Source organism: Rhineura floridana, chromosome 11, assembly GCF_030035675.1.
Source record: "Rhineura floridana isolate rRhiFlo1 chromosome 11, rRhiFlo1.hap2, whole genome shotgun sequence".
NCBI lineage: Eukaryota > Metazoa > Chordata > Lepidosauria > Squamata > Rhineuridae > Rhineura > Rhineura floridana.
In genome coordinates, this window is record NC_084490.1 from 698348 (window position 1) to 710562 (window position 12215).

Consider the following 12215-nt stretch of genomic DNA (forward strand, 5'->3'; position numbering starts at 1 on the left):
GGAAAACTTCCTAACTGTTAGAGCCATACGACAATGGAACCAATGACCTAGAGAGGTAGTGGGCTCTCCGACACTGGAGGCCTTCAAGAGGCAGCTGGACAGCCATCTGTCCGGAATGCTTTGATTTGGATTCCTGCATTGCGCAGGGGGTTGGACTTGATGGCCTTATAGGCCCCTTCCAACTCTACTATTCTATGATTCTATGCCTCTGCCATCCCATCCACCACCTTGGTCTGTGGCCTGCCGCCTTCTCAATCCCCGCTGGGGCTGTTTGCTTTCCGCTGGGGCAAAGGTCTCTCCAGGGTGTCAATGATTAATCTGCCCCACAGTCTTCCTGTTTGCAACATAACCCCCAAGGGAATGGGGGTTGCTTCTCCAGGCACGTGGGTGGGGGGCACGCACACCAAATAATGGGATTCAGGAGAACGCGCGAGCTGGCCTCTCCTGAGACCTTTCCATCCCACCCAAGTGACTTCTGCCAAAATGAGCCATGGGGAGGCGGGCGAGAGATGCAGCCATTCAAAGCACCACCCACAGAGCACCTCGTTTTGAGTCCCCCCTTCGTCCCCAGGCGGCTGTGCCAGTTTGGGAGGTGAGGGGTTCAAGGCTTTGGCGTCGCTTGTGGTCACACTGGCAGCCCTTCCCTCCAACCCTGAAAACTGAGGTGCTGGTTGCATTACCCAGCACAGAAGCACAAGGAGCCTGCACAGGCGCTTTGCAAAGGCCAGAGTGTCCCTTTCGGCTCCAGGGTGTGGCAGTCAAAGCGTTCTTGCAGAGGTCAGAGGCACTCCCTTTGTTGCAGGGATGCTGGACGCTCCAGGAGGAGAGCCCGACTCTAGAGAGAGGGGCTGGGGCAGAGCGCCCCCGCAACTCTTTCTACACGCCAAGGCAGCCTCCACCCTCCCTGCCTCCCTCCGTCCCTGCCTGATAAGCAGGGCCTTATCTCCCCAGGTCAGAGAGCAAAGGGAGCTGGGGGTGGGATGGGCCTAGCTAGCGGCAGGCAGAAACAGCAGGTGCCGGGCATGGGTGCCACTGCTTGGGCGCACCCACGCCTCTGCCGCCTGATCCTCCCCGTGGGGGTCTTCCTCCTGCTCCTCTGTTTCTCCAGCCTGCGCCTCCGTAAGTCAAGGGGCGGCGGGCGAGCGTCTACGTGTGCATGTCCGTGTGCCGGTCCTCAAGTCAAGGTAGAGCCGCTTCTCCTCTCCACTCAGCCACCCAACTCAGTCTGCACCCTAAAGGAACCTGCAAAGGTCCCCCTCCCCCCCAGAGGTGGAGCCCCATCTTGGAAGGGGCGAGGGACCAGGGTCACCCAGGGAGGGGAGGGGGCTGTGACCCCCGTGTTGCTCCAGTAGGCAAGGGTACCTTTCAGGAGGACCTGTGCAACTTGCCCAATCCTTTCGCAGCAGCAGTTTGTCTGAAGGGTCCTGGGCATGGTCTGAGTGAGGGCATTGCAGGGTTGAGCTCCTTCTAGTCGGTGCCTGGATGGGAGACTGCCTGGAGAAACTCCCCCCCCCATATTGCTTTCAGTTCTAGTTTGGAGAAGAGGTGATGTGTAAATGCAATAAATAGGGCTGCTGGCCCTAGGATACTGCATTTCATATTATCTGGAATCAAGAGCTGCCGAAACTGCCCTTCTGGGGCCCAGGTGGAAAGTGGAATGACTTGATCAGCCTGCCCTTGGCCAGCCAGATGTTTTGGACTACAGCTGCCATCAGCCCCGGCCAAGGTTGGCAAAAAACTGACCCAAAAATGCATTTGCTCTGATGTGTATGTGTGTGAGAGAGAGGGAATTGGTCTCTGGGCATTTCTCTATTTGGGTCTTTCAGCCTGGCCCATCCTAAACATATTAGATAGTGGCGGCAGCAGCAACAGCCTCCCATAAGTTTACCTGGCCTGGAGGCGCTTCCCATTTCCCACATGTCCCTTGAATGTGACTGCGGCCTTCCCTCCCCCTCAAGACCCACCACCTCCATTGTGTCATCTCCACCTGCATTGTGCTTCCTCTGCCTTTGCCTTTCTGTGGCAGTGGGCGCATCACTGCTTTCTGCGCAAGAATGCACCTGCATCTTCATGGCTATGGCTGAAGGTGCTTCTGTGTGGATGCGCGTGTTAGTTATTTGTTCAATTAAAACACTGATAGAAGCAGAGATTTTCATAAATGAAATCACTTTAAATAAATGATAACAATATACCCACCATCCTTTATCAAAACTGGATTCACAAACTGATGTTTATAGGTGTGTCTTTTGGGGTAGAGGGCCTGCTTTCCTGCAGGCTGATGTGGATGCATCAGCCGCATGAAAGCATGGAAATGGGGTGGCAGGGGGAGGGGGGGAGAAGAGGTACCTGCCTGCCTGCCTGCCTGGCATCCATCTGAGCTTGGTCCTGGCTGTAGGCTTGTGGGTCAGGCAGAGGCAGTGTGGGACTTTTGCTTGGCCTTGGTCGTGGTTGAATGGACCCACGGGAGGGAGCCTGGGGCTGGCCCCTGGCCCACATATAAGTCCTCACCCTTTATGCCATGGGGCAGACCACAGGAGGGAGGATCTGGAGGCTTTTGGAAATCACTCCCCCTCCCCTGAAGCACAGATGGCTGCACAACATGATTTGTTTATTTGTTTATTTATTTTATTAAATTTATATCCCGCCCTTCCTCCCAGTAGGAGCCCAGGGCGGCAAACAAAAGCACTATAACTAAAACATCATAAAAACAGACTTTAAAATATATTAAAAACATCCTTAAAAACATATTAAAACAAAACATCTTCAAAAACATTTTTTAAAAAAGCTTTAAAAACATCTTTTAAAAAAAAGGTTTAAAAATATCTTAAAAAGCAGTTCCAGCACAGATGCAGACTGGGATAAGGTCTCAACTTAAAAGGCTTGTTGAAAGAGGAAGGTCTTCAATAGGAGCTGAAAAGATAACAGAGATGGTGCCTGCCTAATATTCAAAGGGAGGGAATTCCACAGGGTAGGTGCTGTCACACTAAAGGTTTGCTTGCATTGTTGTGCAGAACAAACCTCCTGATCAGATGGTATCTGCAGGAGGCCCTCACCTGGAGAGCGCAGTGATCGACTGGGTATATAAGGGGTAAGACGGTGTTTCAGGTATCCTGGTCCCAAGCTGTAAAGGGGTTTGTACACCAAGACTAGAACCTTGAACTTGGCCCGGTAGCAAATGGGCAGCCAGTGCAATTCTTTCAGCAGAGGGGTGACATGTTGGCGATAACCTGCCCCAGTGAGCAGTCTTGCCGCCACCTTTTGCACCAGCTGCAGCTTCCAGACCAACCTCAAGGGCAGCCCCACATAGAACGCATTACAGTAATCCAGCCTAGAGATTACCAGTGCATGGTCAACAGTGGTGAGGCTATCCCGGTCCAGAAATGGCTGCAGCTGTCTTACCAGCCAAAGCTGGTAAAAGGCACTCCTAGCCACGGAGGTCACCTGGGCCTCTAGCGACAAAGATGGATCCAGGAGCACCACCAGACTACGGACCTGCTCTTTCAGAGGGAGTACGACCCCATCCAAAGCAGGCAACTGACCAATTATCTGAACTCGGGAACCACCAACCCACAGTGCCTCCGTCTTGCTCATCTAGCCCACCACAGAGTCCAGGCAGAGGTCCATGGCGTCTCTCCATTTAGATGTTACGGAGAAATAGAGCTGGGTATTGTCAGTGTATTGCTGACACCTCTCCCCAAATCTCCTGATGACCGCTCCCAAGGGTTTCATACAGATATTAAACAACATGTGGGACAAGATGGTACCCTGTGGCACCCCACAGCACAAATGCCAGGGGGCCAAAATACAATTGCCCAATGCTATTATCTGAAAATGACCTTGGAGTTAGGATCGGAACCACTGTAAAACAGTGCCTCCAATACCCATCTCACCAAGTCGGCCCAGAAGGATACCATGGTCAATGGTATCAAAAGCCGCTGAGGGATCAGGTAAGAGTAACAGGGTCACACTCCCCCTGTCCTCCTTCTGATAAAAGTCATCCATCATGGTGACCGAGGTCGATTCAGTCCCATAACCAGGCCTGAACCCAGACTGAAATGGGTCAAGATAATCTGTTTCATCCAAGAGTACCTGCAATTGCTCTCTCAATCACCTTCCCTAAGAAGGGGGTATTTGCTACCGGGTGGTAGCTGTCGCAGACCAATGGGTCAAGGGTGGGCTTTTTTAGGAGCTGTCAGATCACTGTCTCTTTCAGGGTGGTTGGATTGCTCCACAGACTGATGGTTCTGCGTGTGTCTGCCTTCTTTTGCAACATGCCACTGACGCAATGATAGTGCACTTGTGGTGGGTTTGTATTGGAGCATCCACGCATCATTCCGCTTTATTCATTGTTCTGTAATGCTTCCGCAACGTTACCCCGTTACTGCCGCCTGGAGGGCTGTTGCACTAGAGCACGACCCAAGCAGGACAACACCCACCCACCGGCCCTCAGAACGTTTGTGGTATGAAACGTACATGATTTCAGCAGAAAGTTATGGGACATGTGCCAAAGGTTTCAGGAGAAATGGCCTGAAACCTTTGCAGTATTGAAAGTGGGATCATATCTAACTGCCTTGATACCATCATGAGCACAAATCATCACGAATGTGCAATGAAAAGGATGTCTGGAGGGACCCAAAGCTTCCACTGCCTGGTTCAAAGGAACCTGTTAGAGGCCTCTGGAGATATTTAAGTCACTCTTGTTTTAACTGGGGCACTTCCAGACATGGAGGCTCAATATTGCAAATGGGCCATTGTCACATACTGCAAATGGATAATTGGCAACAGTTTTTTTAAAAAAAATTATCAGATTTTTTTCCTAGGAAATGGTAAATCCAGATTACATGGGGTATGTGGGTGGGCTGGCATTTTTATGCTGACATTGTTTGGACTCTGCAAAAACAACTTGCATGCAGGAGCAGCTTCCTGCCCCGCCATAAACACCCGTTTGGAAGCCCCCCTCCCCCCAAGGTTCAGGTCTTATTACCAGTCTGTTTGATCTGCCACTGTTTATTGGTAATGGTTTTGTACTGGATTTTAGTCTGTTGGAATGGTCTGTTTGCATTATGTTTTCAGATATTACTGTGAAGAAACTGCCCTGTTTGTAATGAAGTGTGGACTATACATTTCAGTAACAATTTTCTGCTATGCCTTCTTGTCCTTGTGAATCTGACCCCATTCTTCCCTCTGTGCCACAGCAGAGCACTCTCTCTCCGCCTGCATTTTGGGGGGCCGTCCATGCCACTGGTTTGGGGAGACACCTTCCAACAAAGAGGATAAAGAGAAGGAGGTGAGAAGCTGAACACTCCTACCTCAGCTGCTTCTGGGTTCATGATAGAGCTGAAAGGGAATTCTGCTCACATCTTATATTCAGATCTGAAATGATGAGTTTTGAAATGCTTGGATTTCCATCAGGATCCCAACTGAGGGGGGAAGAGTTAAACCTCCCTGTTCCTTGTGGCGGTCCAGATGAAAACCCCACCCCATCCTCCTTGCTAAGTAGTATATTTTGCTTACAAAAACACAACCCAACAACAACCAGGTATACAAGTCACAATATCCACTTTGATCCTTAATCTTGTTGAGTCTGATGGGTGGGTGTTACGGAGCGGCTGGAAGACTGAGCAAGAAACCAGACAGGAGTCCCCACCCCTAACACAAGCTCACCAGGTGACAGTGGTAAGGCAGCCCCCCCTCAGGTTTGACCCCTCCCATTTTCTGGGGATCATAACATGGGCCTACCCTACAGGGCTATCATAAGGAGCACTGCGTGATAATGTCTGTGAAGTGCTTTGAAGCCTCAAAAGTGGCATATAAATGTTCAGTGTTCGATTGCTAGTATTTTACAACTGTGCTTCCCCTCAAAAACTGAACACTGTTTTGATACATTGGACTGTCATTAAATAAAACTGAATGAAGAGGGGAGGGGTGGGAGCAGGAGAGCTTCTTTTTTTGAGGGGCGGGGACTCTTAATTCCTTCAGTGCCACCAGTTCATCCTCTGCCCTCACCAGTGACCTCCTCCTTTCTGCTCTGCTCCCAGATGCCTCCTCCTGCCTCTCCCCCCACAAACACCACTGGGGCACCCCTCCTCCCGCTGAGCCCTGCCGACCCCCAAGACCAGAGCAATGAGTTCCACATCAAGCACATGCAGAGGGCTTTCACAGCCAGCCTCATGCCCAGCGGGCAAATCCTCATCTGGGAATACCTCAGTGGCTGGAAAGAGCTTATCAAGTGAGTAAAGGCCATAGCCTCCAAAGACGCTAAAGTGGCAGCCCTGGCCCAGGGGCACCTGTGGAATGACAAGCAGGTGTCACAAGTGAGATATTCTGCCCCTGGATGTCACTTATTATCCAGGGTAAGCAGGATTTGTCTGAAAGGATGCAAGTAAATTTTCAGACTCTTCAGGAAACAGCAAAGTTTGAGGAAGTACTCTCTGTAACCGTGACAGCCAGCAGCCTTTGAAGTGACCAGACCCACTGATCCCATTCCTTCGAACAGCACCTAGTGTACTCCCTTCCCTAAGCCTTCTGCAAGGTGTTTGCCCATCCAAAGTGACCTTTCACTTCCCTAACAGAAGATGGGCTGCCTGTGAGCACTCTATGGCTGACACCACCCTGAACAGCATGGCCAATCGGCGGCTGAGGAGGCGAGTGCACAATGGTGGCCAGTCTGGTTTTGGTCTCTGCATTTGCAAACTAAATTCAAACAGGCAGGCAACAAAGTTTCTGGGCAAGTGGGAATTAGAGCAGCCCACAGAGGGAGGGAGGGAGGCCCCTGGCTTGATCCAGGCATCAGGCTCCAGACTCAGGCGGCAACCTCTGTTGTTCTTGGCAGGTTTATGGATTCTCTGGGCGCTGCCTTTGGTTTGATCTCACGGGAGACTCAGACCAAGATCGCCATCATGCAGCAACACCAGAATGGGCCGCAGGGCCCTCACTACCACACCCTGCAGTCCATGGTGAACTTTGAACTGGCCAAGGGCTTGGTGGGCTTCCAGTCTCTCCCAGCCGGCCACCTCCCCTCTGGCTGCCGGACACTGCTGCGACTTCATCGGGCCTTGAAGTGGCTGGAGCTTTTCCTGCACAAGCTGGGGACCAGCGAGGACAGAGACCCTTCCCAGATGTGTGCGGACGCCTACCGGGAGGCGTTGGCCCCATACCACAGCTGGTGGGTGCGGCAGGTGGCTTCTCTGGCCTTCATGGCTTTGCCCTCCCGCCAGGACCTGTACCACATCATCTGCCTGGAAGAAGAGCGGAAGGCTCGGACCATCCTCCAGGCCACCGTCCACAGCATCGCCCGGGTGTACAACATCACACACGAGGTGTACGCTGCCCACGGGATGCTGGACCTGCCCTGATGCCTCCTCGTACCCAAAGGCTGCAGGAAGAGTTGTTTGCCAGGAGAGAGGGAAGGAGGGAGGTGGAGTTCGGATTAGTATTGAGTAAAACCATATGCTTATGTGCCTTAAGAAGAAATCTTGTTAATCTTGTTAGCTTTGTTATCTTTAATAAATACTTAATTTGGTTTACCAAAGGCCTGATCCTTGGCTGGGGTTTCACAGACCAGAAGGGAGGGTAAGGTAATGACCAAGGCTGAAGGGGAACTGTAACAAATGGTGGCAGCAGTGAAGAGAATAACAATACCAGTATTCAGAGTCTCTGGGAATACTAGTATTGGGACGTTACTGGTGGTTGCCTAGCAGGGGGATCTGTTGAGATCTGTGCTAGAGCGGGGAGAGAAACCATAAGAGAGTGCGGTCCGGACTGGTGGAGTCCCTGGTGGTGCCTAGTGACAGGCAGTAGCCACGTGCAGGTAGGAACCTGACAGGGAGAGCATTCCTGGGCAAGGTCTTGGAACGGGTGGTTGCTGGCCAGCTCCAGGCGCTATTGGATGAAACTGATTATCTAGATCCATTTCAATCGGGTTTTAGGCCCGGTTTTGGCACTGAGACAGCCTTGGTCGCCCTGTACAATGACCTATGTCGGGAAAGAGACAGAGGGAGTGTAACTCTGTTGATTCTCCTTGATCTCTCAGCGGCTTTTGATACCATCAACCATGGTATCCTTCTGGGGAGGCTCGCGGAGTTGGGAGTTGGAGGTACTGCTTGGCAGTGGTTCCGCTCCTACTTGGCGGGTCGTCTCCAGAAGGTAGTGCTTGGGGAACATTGCTCGACACCGCGGGCTCTCCAATATGGGGTCCCGCAGGGGTCAGTTATGTCCCCCCTGCTTTTTAATATCTACATGAAGCCGTTGGGAGAGGTCATCAGGAGTTTTGGAGTGCGTTGTCATCAGTATGCTGATGACACGCAGCTCTACTTCTCCTTTTCATCTTCTTCAGGTGAGGCTGTCGATTTGCTGAACCGTTGCCTGGCCGCGACAATGGACTGGATGAGAGTTAACAAACTGAAGCTCAATCCAGACAAGACTGAGATGCTGTTGGTGGACGGGTTCTCTGATCGGATGGTGGATATATACCCTGACCTGGATGGGGTTACACTCCCCCTAAAGGACCGGGTTCGTAGTCTGGGAGTCTTTTTAGACTCTTCCCTCTCACTTGAGGCTCAAGTAGCCTCGGTGGTTAGGAATGCGTTTTACCAACTTCGGTTGGTAGCCCAGCTACGTCCCTATTTGAGTAAAGAGGACCTTACATCAGTGGTACATGCTCTGGTAACCTCATGTTTGGATTACTGTAATGCGCTTTACGTAGGGCTACCTTTGAAGACAGTTCGGAAGCTACAACTAGTGCAAAATGCGGCGGCCAGATTGCTGGCAAGGACCAAGCGGTCCGAGCATATAACACCTGTTCTGGCCAGCTTGCACTGGTTGCCAATATGTTTCCAGGCTAGATTCAAAGTGTTGGTATTAACCTATAAAGCCTTATACGGTGCGGGACCACGATACCTTGCGGAACGCCTCTTCCGATATGAACCGGCCCGTGCACTACGTTCTGCTACGAAGGCCCTCCTCCGGGTTCCAACTCACAGGGAGGCCCGGAGGGTGATGACAAGATCTAGGGCCTTCTCAGTGGTGGCCCCCGAACTATGGAACAGTCTCCCTGAGGAAGTACGCCTGGCGCCGACTCTGCTCTCCTTCCGGCGCCAGGTCAAAACCTTCCTATTCTCTGAAGCATTTTAAGTTACACTGATTTACTTTTTAAAATGTTTATTGTATTGATGATTGTATTTTAGTATTATTTTGTTATTCATTGTATTTTTATGCTATTTTATGTTCACCGCCCAGAGAGCTATTGCTAGTCGGGCGGTATATAAATTTAATAAATAAATAATAAATAGATAAATAAGAGAAACAGTGGAGGGGGGTGTCTCAGTGCAGGGGGCACCAAGGAGGCAGGAATGCCCCCTCCTTGGCTGATCTTATTGGAGCTGTTCTGGAGGGGCCTCCCAGCCCCAGGAGTGATCCTGGCAGCCCCAGGCCAGACGGAGGCTCTTTGATGGGGCAAACGGCACAGCACCTGGGTGGCAGTGCTGGTGGTGGTGACTGAGAAAAGCCAACATCACAGAGCTGCTGCTCTGTTCCTGAATGCAGCTGTTAACTCAGGCGCAATATTGTGTCAAATACATTTGAGAACTGGGCAATCTCATTCATTGCCGGTGTGCCAATACTCCCTCTGTTGGTCGTTTGGCATTCTTCATTTGCAAAGCCCCATACCATCTCCTAACTTCCCTGCCACATTTTAGAGAAGAAAAATGGGTACTCCATACAGATGACTTTCTGATCCCCACACCCTCCCCTATTAAAAGCCAAGCGGGCAAGGGCTGTTTGGCATATAGATGTTTCCAGCAGTTCCAACAGGAATAAAGGGACAGTTCTTCCAATGGAGGGCTGTAGAAAGTGGAGTCCCCCAAGGATTGGTATATTTATTTATTTATTTATTGCATTTATATACCGCCCCATAGCCGAAGCTCTCTGGGTGGTTTACAGTCACTAAAAACATTAAAAACAAATATACAAATTTAAAAACACATCTTTTAAAAACAATTTAAAACACAATTTAAAACAATTTTAAAAAATGCTAAAATGCCTGGGAGAAGAGGAAGGGACCTCCTGTGTTTTTTAACTTGTTCATAAATGACCTAGAGTTAGGGGTGAGCCGCGAGGTGGCCAAGTTTGCTGATGATGCTAAATTGTTGAGGATTGCTGAAACAAGAAAGGATTGTGAAGAGCTCCAAAAGGACCTCTCCAAACTGAGCGAATGGGCGGTAAAATGGCAAATGCAATTCAATGTAAGCAAGTGTAAAGTGATGAATGTTGGGTGAAATATCCTCCTAGTTTCACATAGCCAGTGCTGTTTTTGTGATGGTGCTCACCGGTATGGACAACCGTCACTCTTTTTTTTTATGTCCTCGGCAGCCATTTTGTGCTGGCACCAGTGGCACTTTTTTCAAGATATGAGTACTGGCACCTCCCTTTGGGAGGAAGAACAGGATGTAAATTTAATAAACAAGCAAATACATAAATATAGCACTGCACATAGCTCATGAGGTCTGAACAGCTGGTGAACGACTAGGAATGAGGCTTTGGGGTTGTAGCTTGATGAGGATGTCAGTCCAGTTTGCGGCAACTGCGAAAAAGGGTAAACTCCATACTAAGAAGTCTTAGGAAAAAGACCAAAAATAAAACTGCCGATATCACCATGCCATTATAGAAATCTATGGTGAGACCACACTTTGAATACTGTGCACAGTTCTGGTTGCCTCATCTCAAAAAGGATATCGTAGATCTGGAAAAGGTTCAGAAAAGGGCAATCAAAATGGTCAAGGGGATGGAACGATTCCTGTATGAGGAAAGGTTGCAGCATTTGGGACTTTTTAGGTACTTTTTTTTTCAAGGTCATGGACAGGGCTGGCTCCAAAGGGCAGCAAGGTGGGGCCCTGGTTGAGGGCTCCATGGCCCACAGGGACCCCTGAAGGGCCCCTCGTTACAGAGGAGGAGTAGGGCTCCCCTTCCACAGCAGGATGCCTGCCATGGATCGCAGGGAGAGAGCTGCCTACCCACTTGCTGGCAGGCCCGCACCCACACTGCTCGTGCTCCCTCCGCTGGCTCCCTCGCTCGCCCGCTGGCCCTCCCTCCTGCCTGCTCACTCGCTCACCCTCTCCCCCTGCACCCGCTCACTCGTTTCCACCCTGCTCCCTCCCTCACTTTTGTTATGGTGGGGGAGTAGTGCTCCCCTTCCACGGCAGGCTCCCTGTTGCGGATTGCAAGGAGGGACCTGCCCACCCGGGAGGGAGCTGTCTGCCTGCCCATGCCCACTTGCTCGCCCTCCCCTCACTTGCCCTCCACCCCACTTGCTCCCCCTCCCCCTCATCGTTTGTTCGCTCGCCTGTCCGACCTTCCGCCCCCCACCTGGTAGGTAGGTAGGTGGTGCGTGCGTGCATGAGGGTGCCAGGGCCCAGGGCAGGCTGGTGCCCAAGGGCCCTGGCATGCCTGGGGCTGAACAATAGAGGTGTATACTATTATGCATAGTTAAGTGGATAGAGAAAAGTTTTCCTCATCATAGAACCCAATGAGACTGAATGTTGGGAGATTCTGGACAAAAGGAAGTAACTTCTTCACCCAGTGCATGACCTACTGCAAAATATTGTGATGGCTGCCAATTCAGATGAATAGGTGTGAGCTGGAGATGGCAACACAACATTGCAAGGGGACCCTATGAACTGGAGAAATTTCCTCTTGGTTTCTGGTAGATGAGACTCCCTGGGGGATGACAGAGAAGGGCTGGATACTGGCACACAGGGAAACCATGGACTGGAGATTCTAAGACATATCACACTCTGGAACTCACTCCCACAAGAGGCAGTGATGGCCACCAACTTGGATGGCTTTAAAAGAGGATTAGACAAATTCATGGAGGAGGAGGAGGCTATCAATGGCTACTAGCCAGGGTGGCTCTGCTTTGCCTTCATAGGCGGAGGCAGCGTGCTTCCAAATAGCAATTGCTGGAACCGGCAGGCGGGGAGAGTGCTCTTTGCACTCAGGTCCTGGTTGGGTCTTCCTACTGGGGCAACTGGTTGGCCACCATGAGAAAAAGATGCTGGATTAGAGGGGCCCAGTTTGGCCTGACCCAGCCACTGACAAACGTTGGACACAGGTATGAATGTCACCCCTGCATTTTAAAACAAACCTAAGAATGCAAGAAGAGCCTGCAGCAGCTGAAGCTGGATCACGCCAAAGGGGTCCCATCGAGCCCAGCATATCCC

The 12215-nt window shown here is 51.0% G+C and overlaps 1 protein-coding gene across 5 annotated transcripts; it reads left to right on the top strand.

The window, feature by feature from the left end:
- Nucleotides 1-935: 935 nt before the first annotated feature.
- Nucleotides 936-7531, top strand: GLTPD2 (glycolipid transfer protein domain containing 2). Of its 5 annotated transcripts, none has more exons than XM_061591066.1 (4): nucleotides 936-1119; nucleotides 5196-5287; nucleotides 6039-6229; nucleotides 6833-7531. In XM_061591066.1, the coding sequence occupies exons 1-4, from the start codon at nucleotides 981-983 to the stop codon at nucleotides 7353-7355; spliced, it is 945 nt and encodes a 314-aa protein (XP_061447050.1). In that variant the 5' UTR covers nucleotides 936-980; the 3' UTR covers nucleotides 7356-7531. The 5 variants fall into 5 exon arrangements, with proteins under 5 accessions (XP_061447050.1, XP_061447053.1, XP_061447054.1 ...); XM_061591069.1 differs by having other exon boundaries at nucleotides 937-1184; XM_061591070.1 differs by having other exon boundaries at nucleotides 937-1184; nucleotides 5199-5287.
- The last annotated feature ends 4684 nt before the right edge of the window (nucleotides 7532-12215 follow it).

What these genes read in the sequence shown, in the direction of transcription:
- GLTPD2 (XM_061591066.1), top strand. Translation starts at nt 981, where the DNA reads ATGGGCCTAGCTAGCGGCAGGCAGAAACAGCAGGTGCCGGGCATGGGT. An exon ending in AAGAGGATAAAGAGAAGGAG is followed by an intron (nt 5,288 to 6,038) that starts GTGAGAAGCTGA and finishes CTCTGCTCCCAG; the next exon opens with ATGCCTCCTCCTGCCTCTCC. An exon ending in GGCTGGAAAGAGCTTATCAA is followed by an intron (nt 6,230 to 6,832) that starts GTGAGTAAAGGC and finishes TGTTCTTGGCAG; the next exon opens with GTTTATGGATTCTCTGGGCG.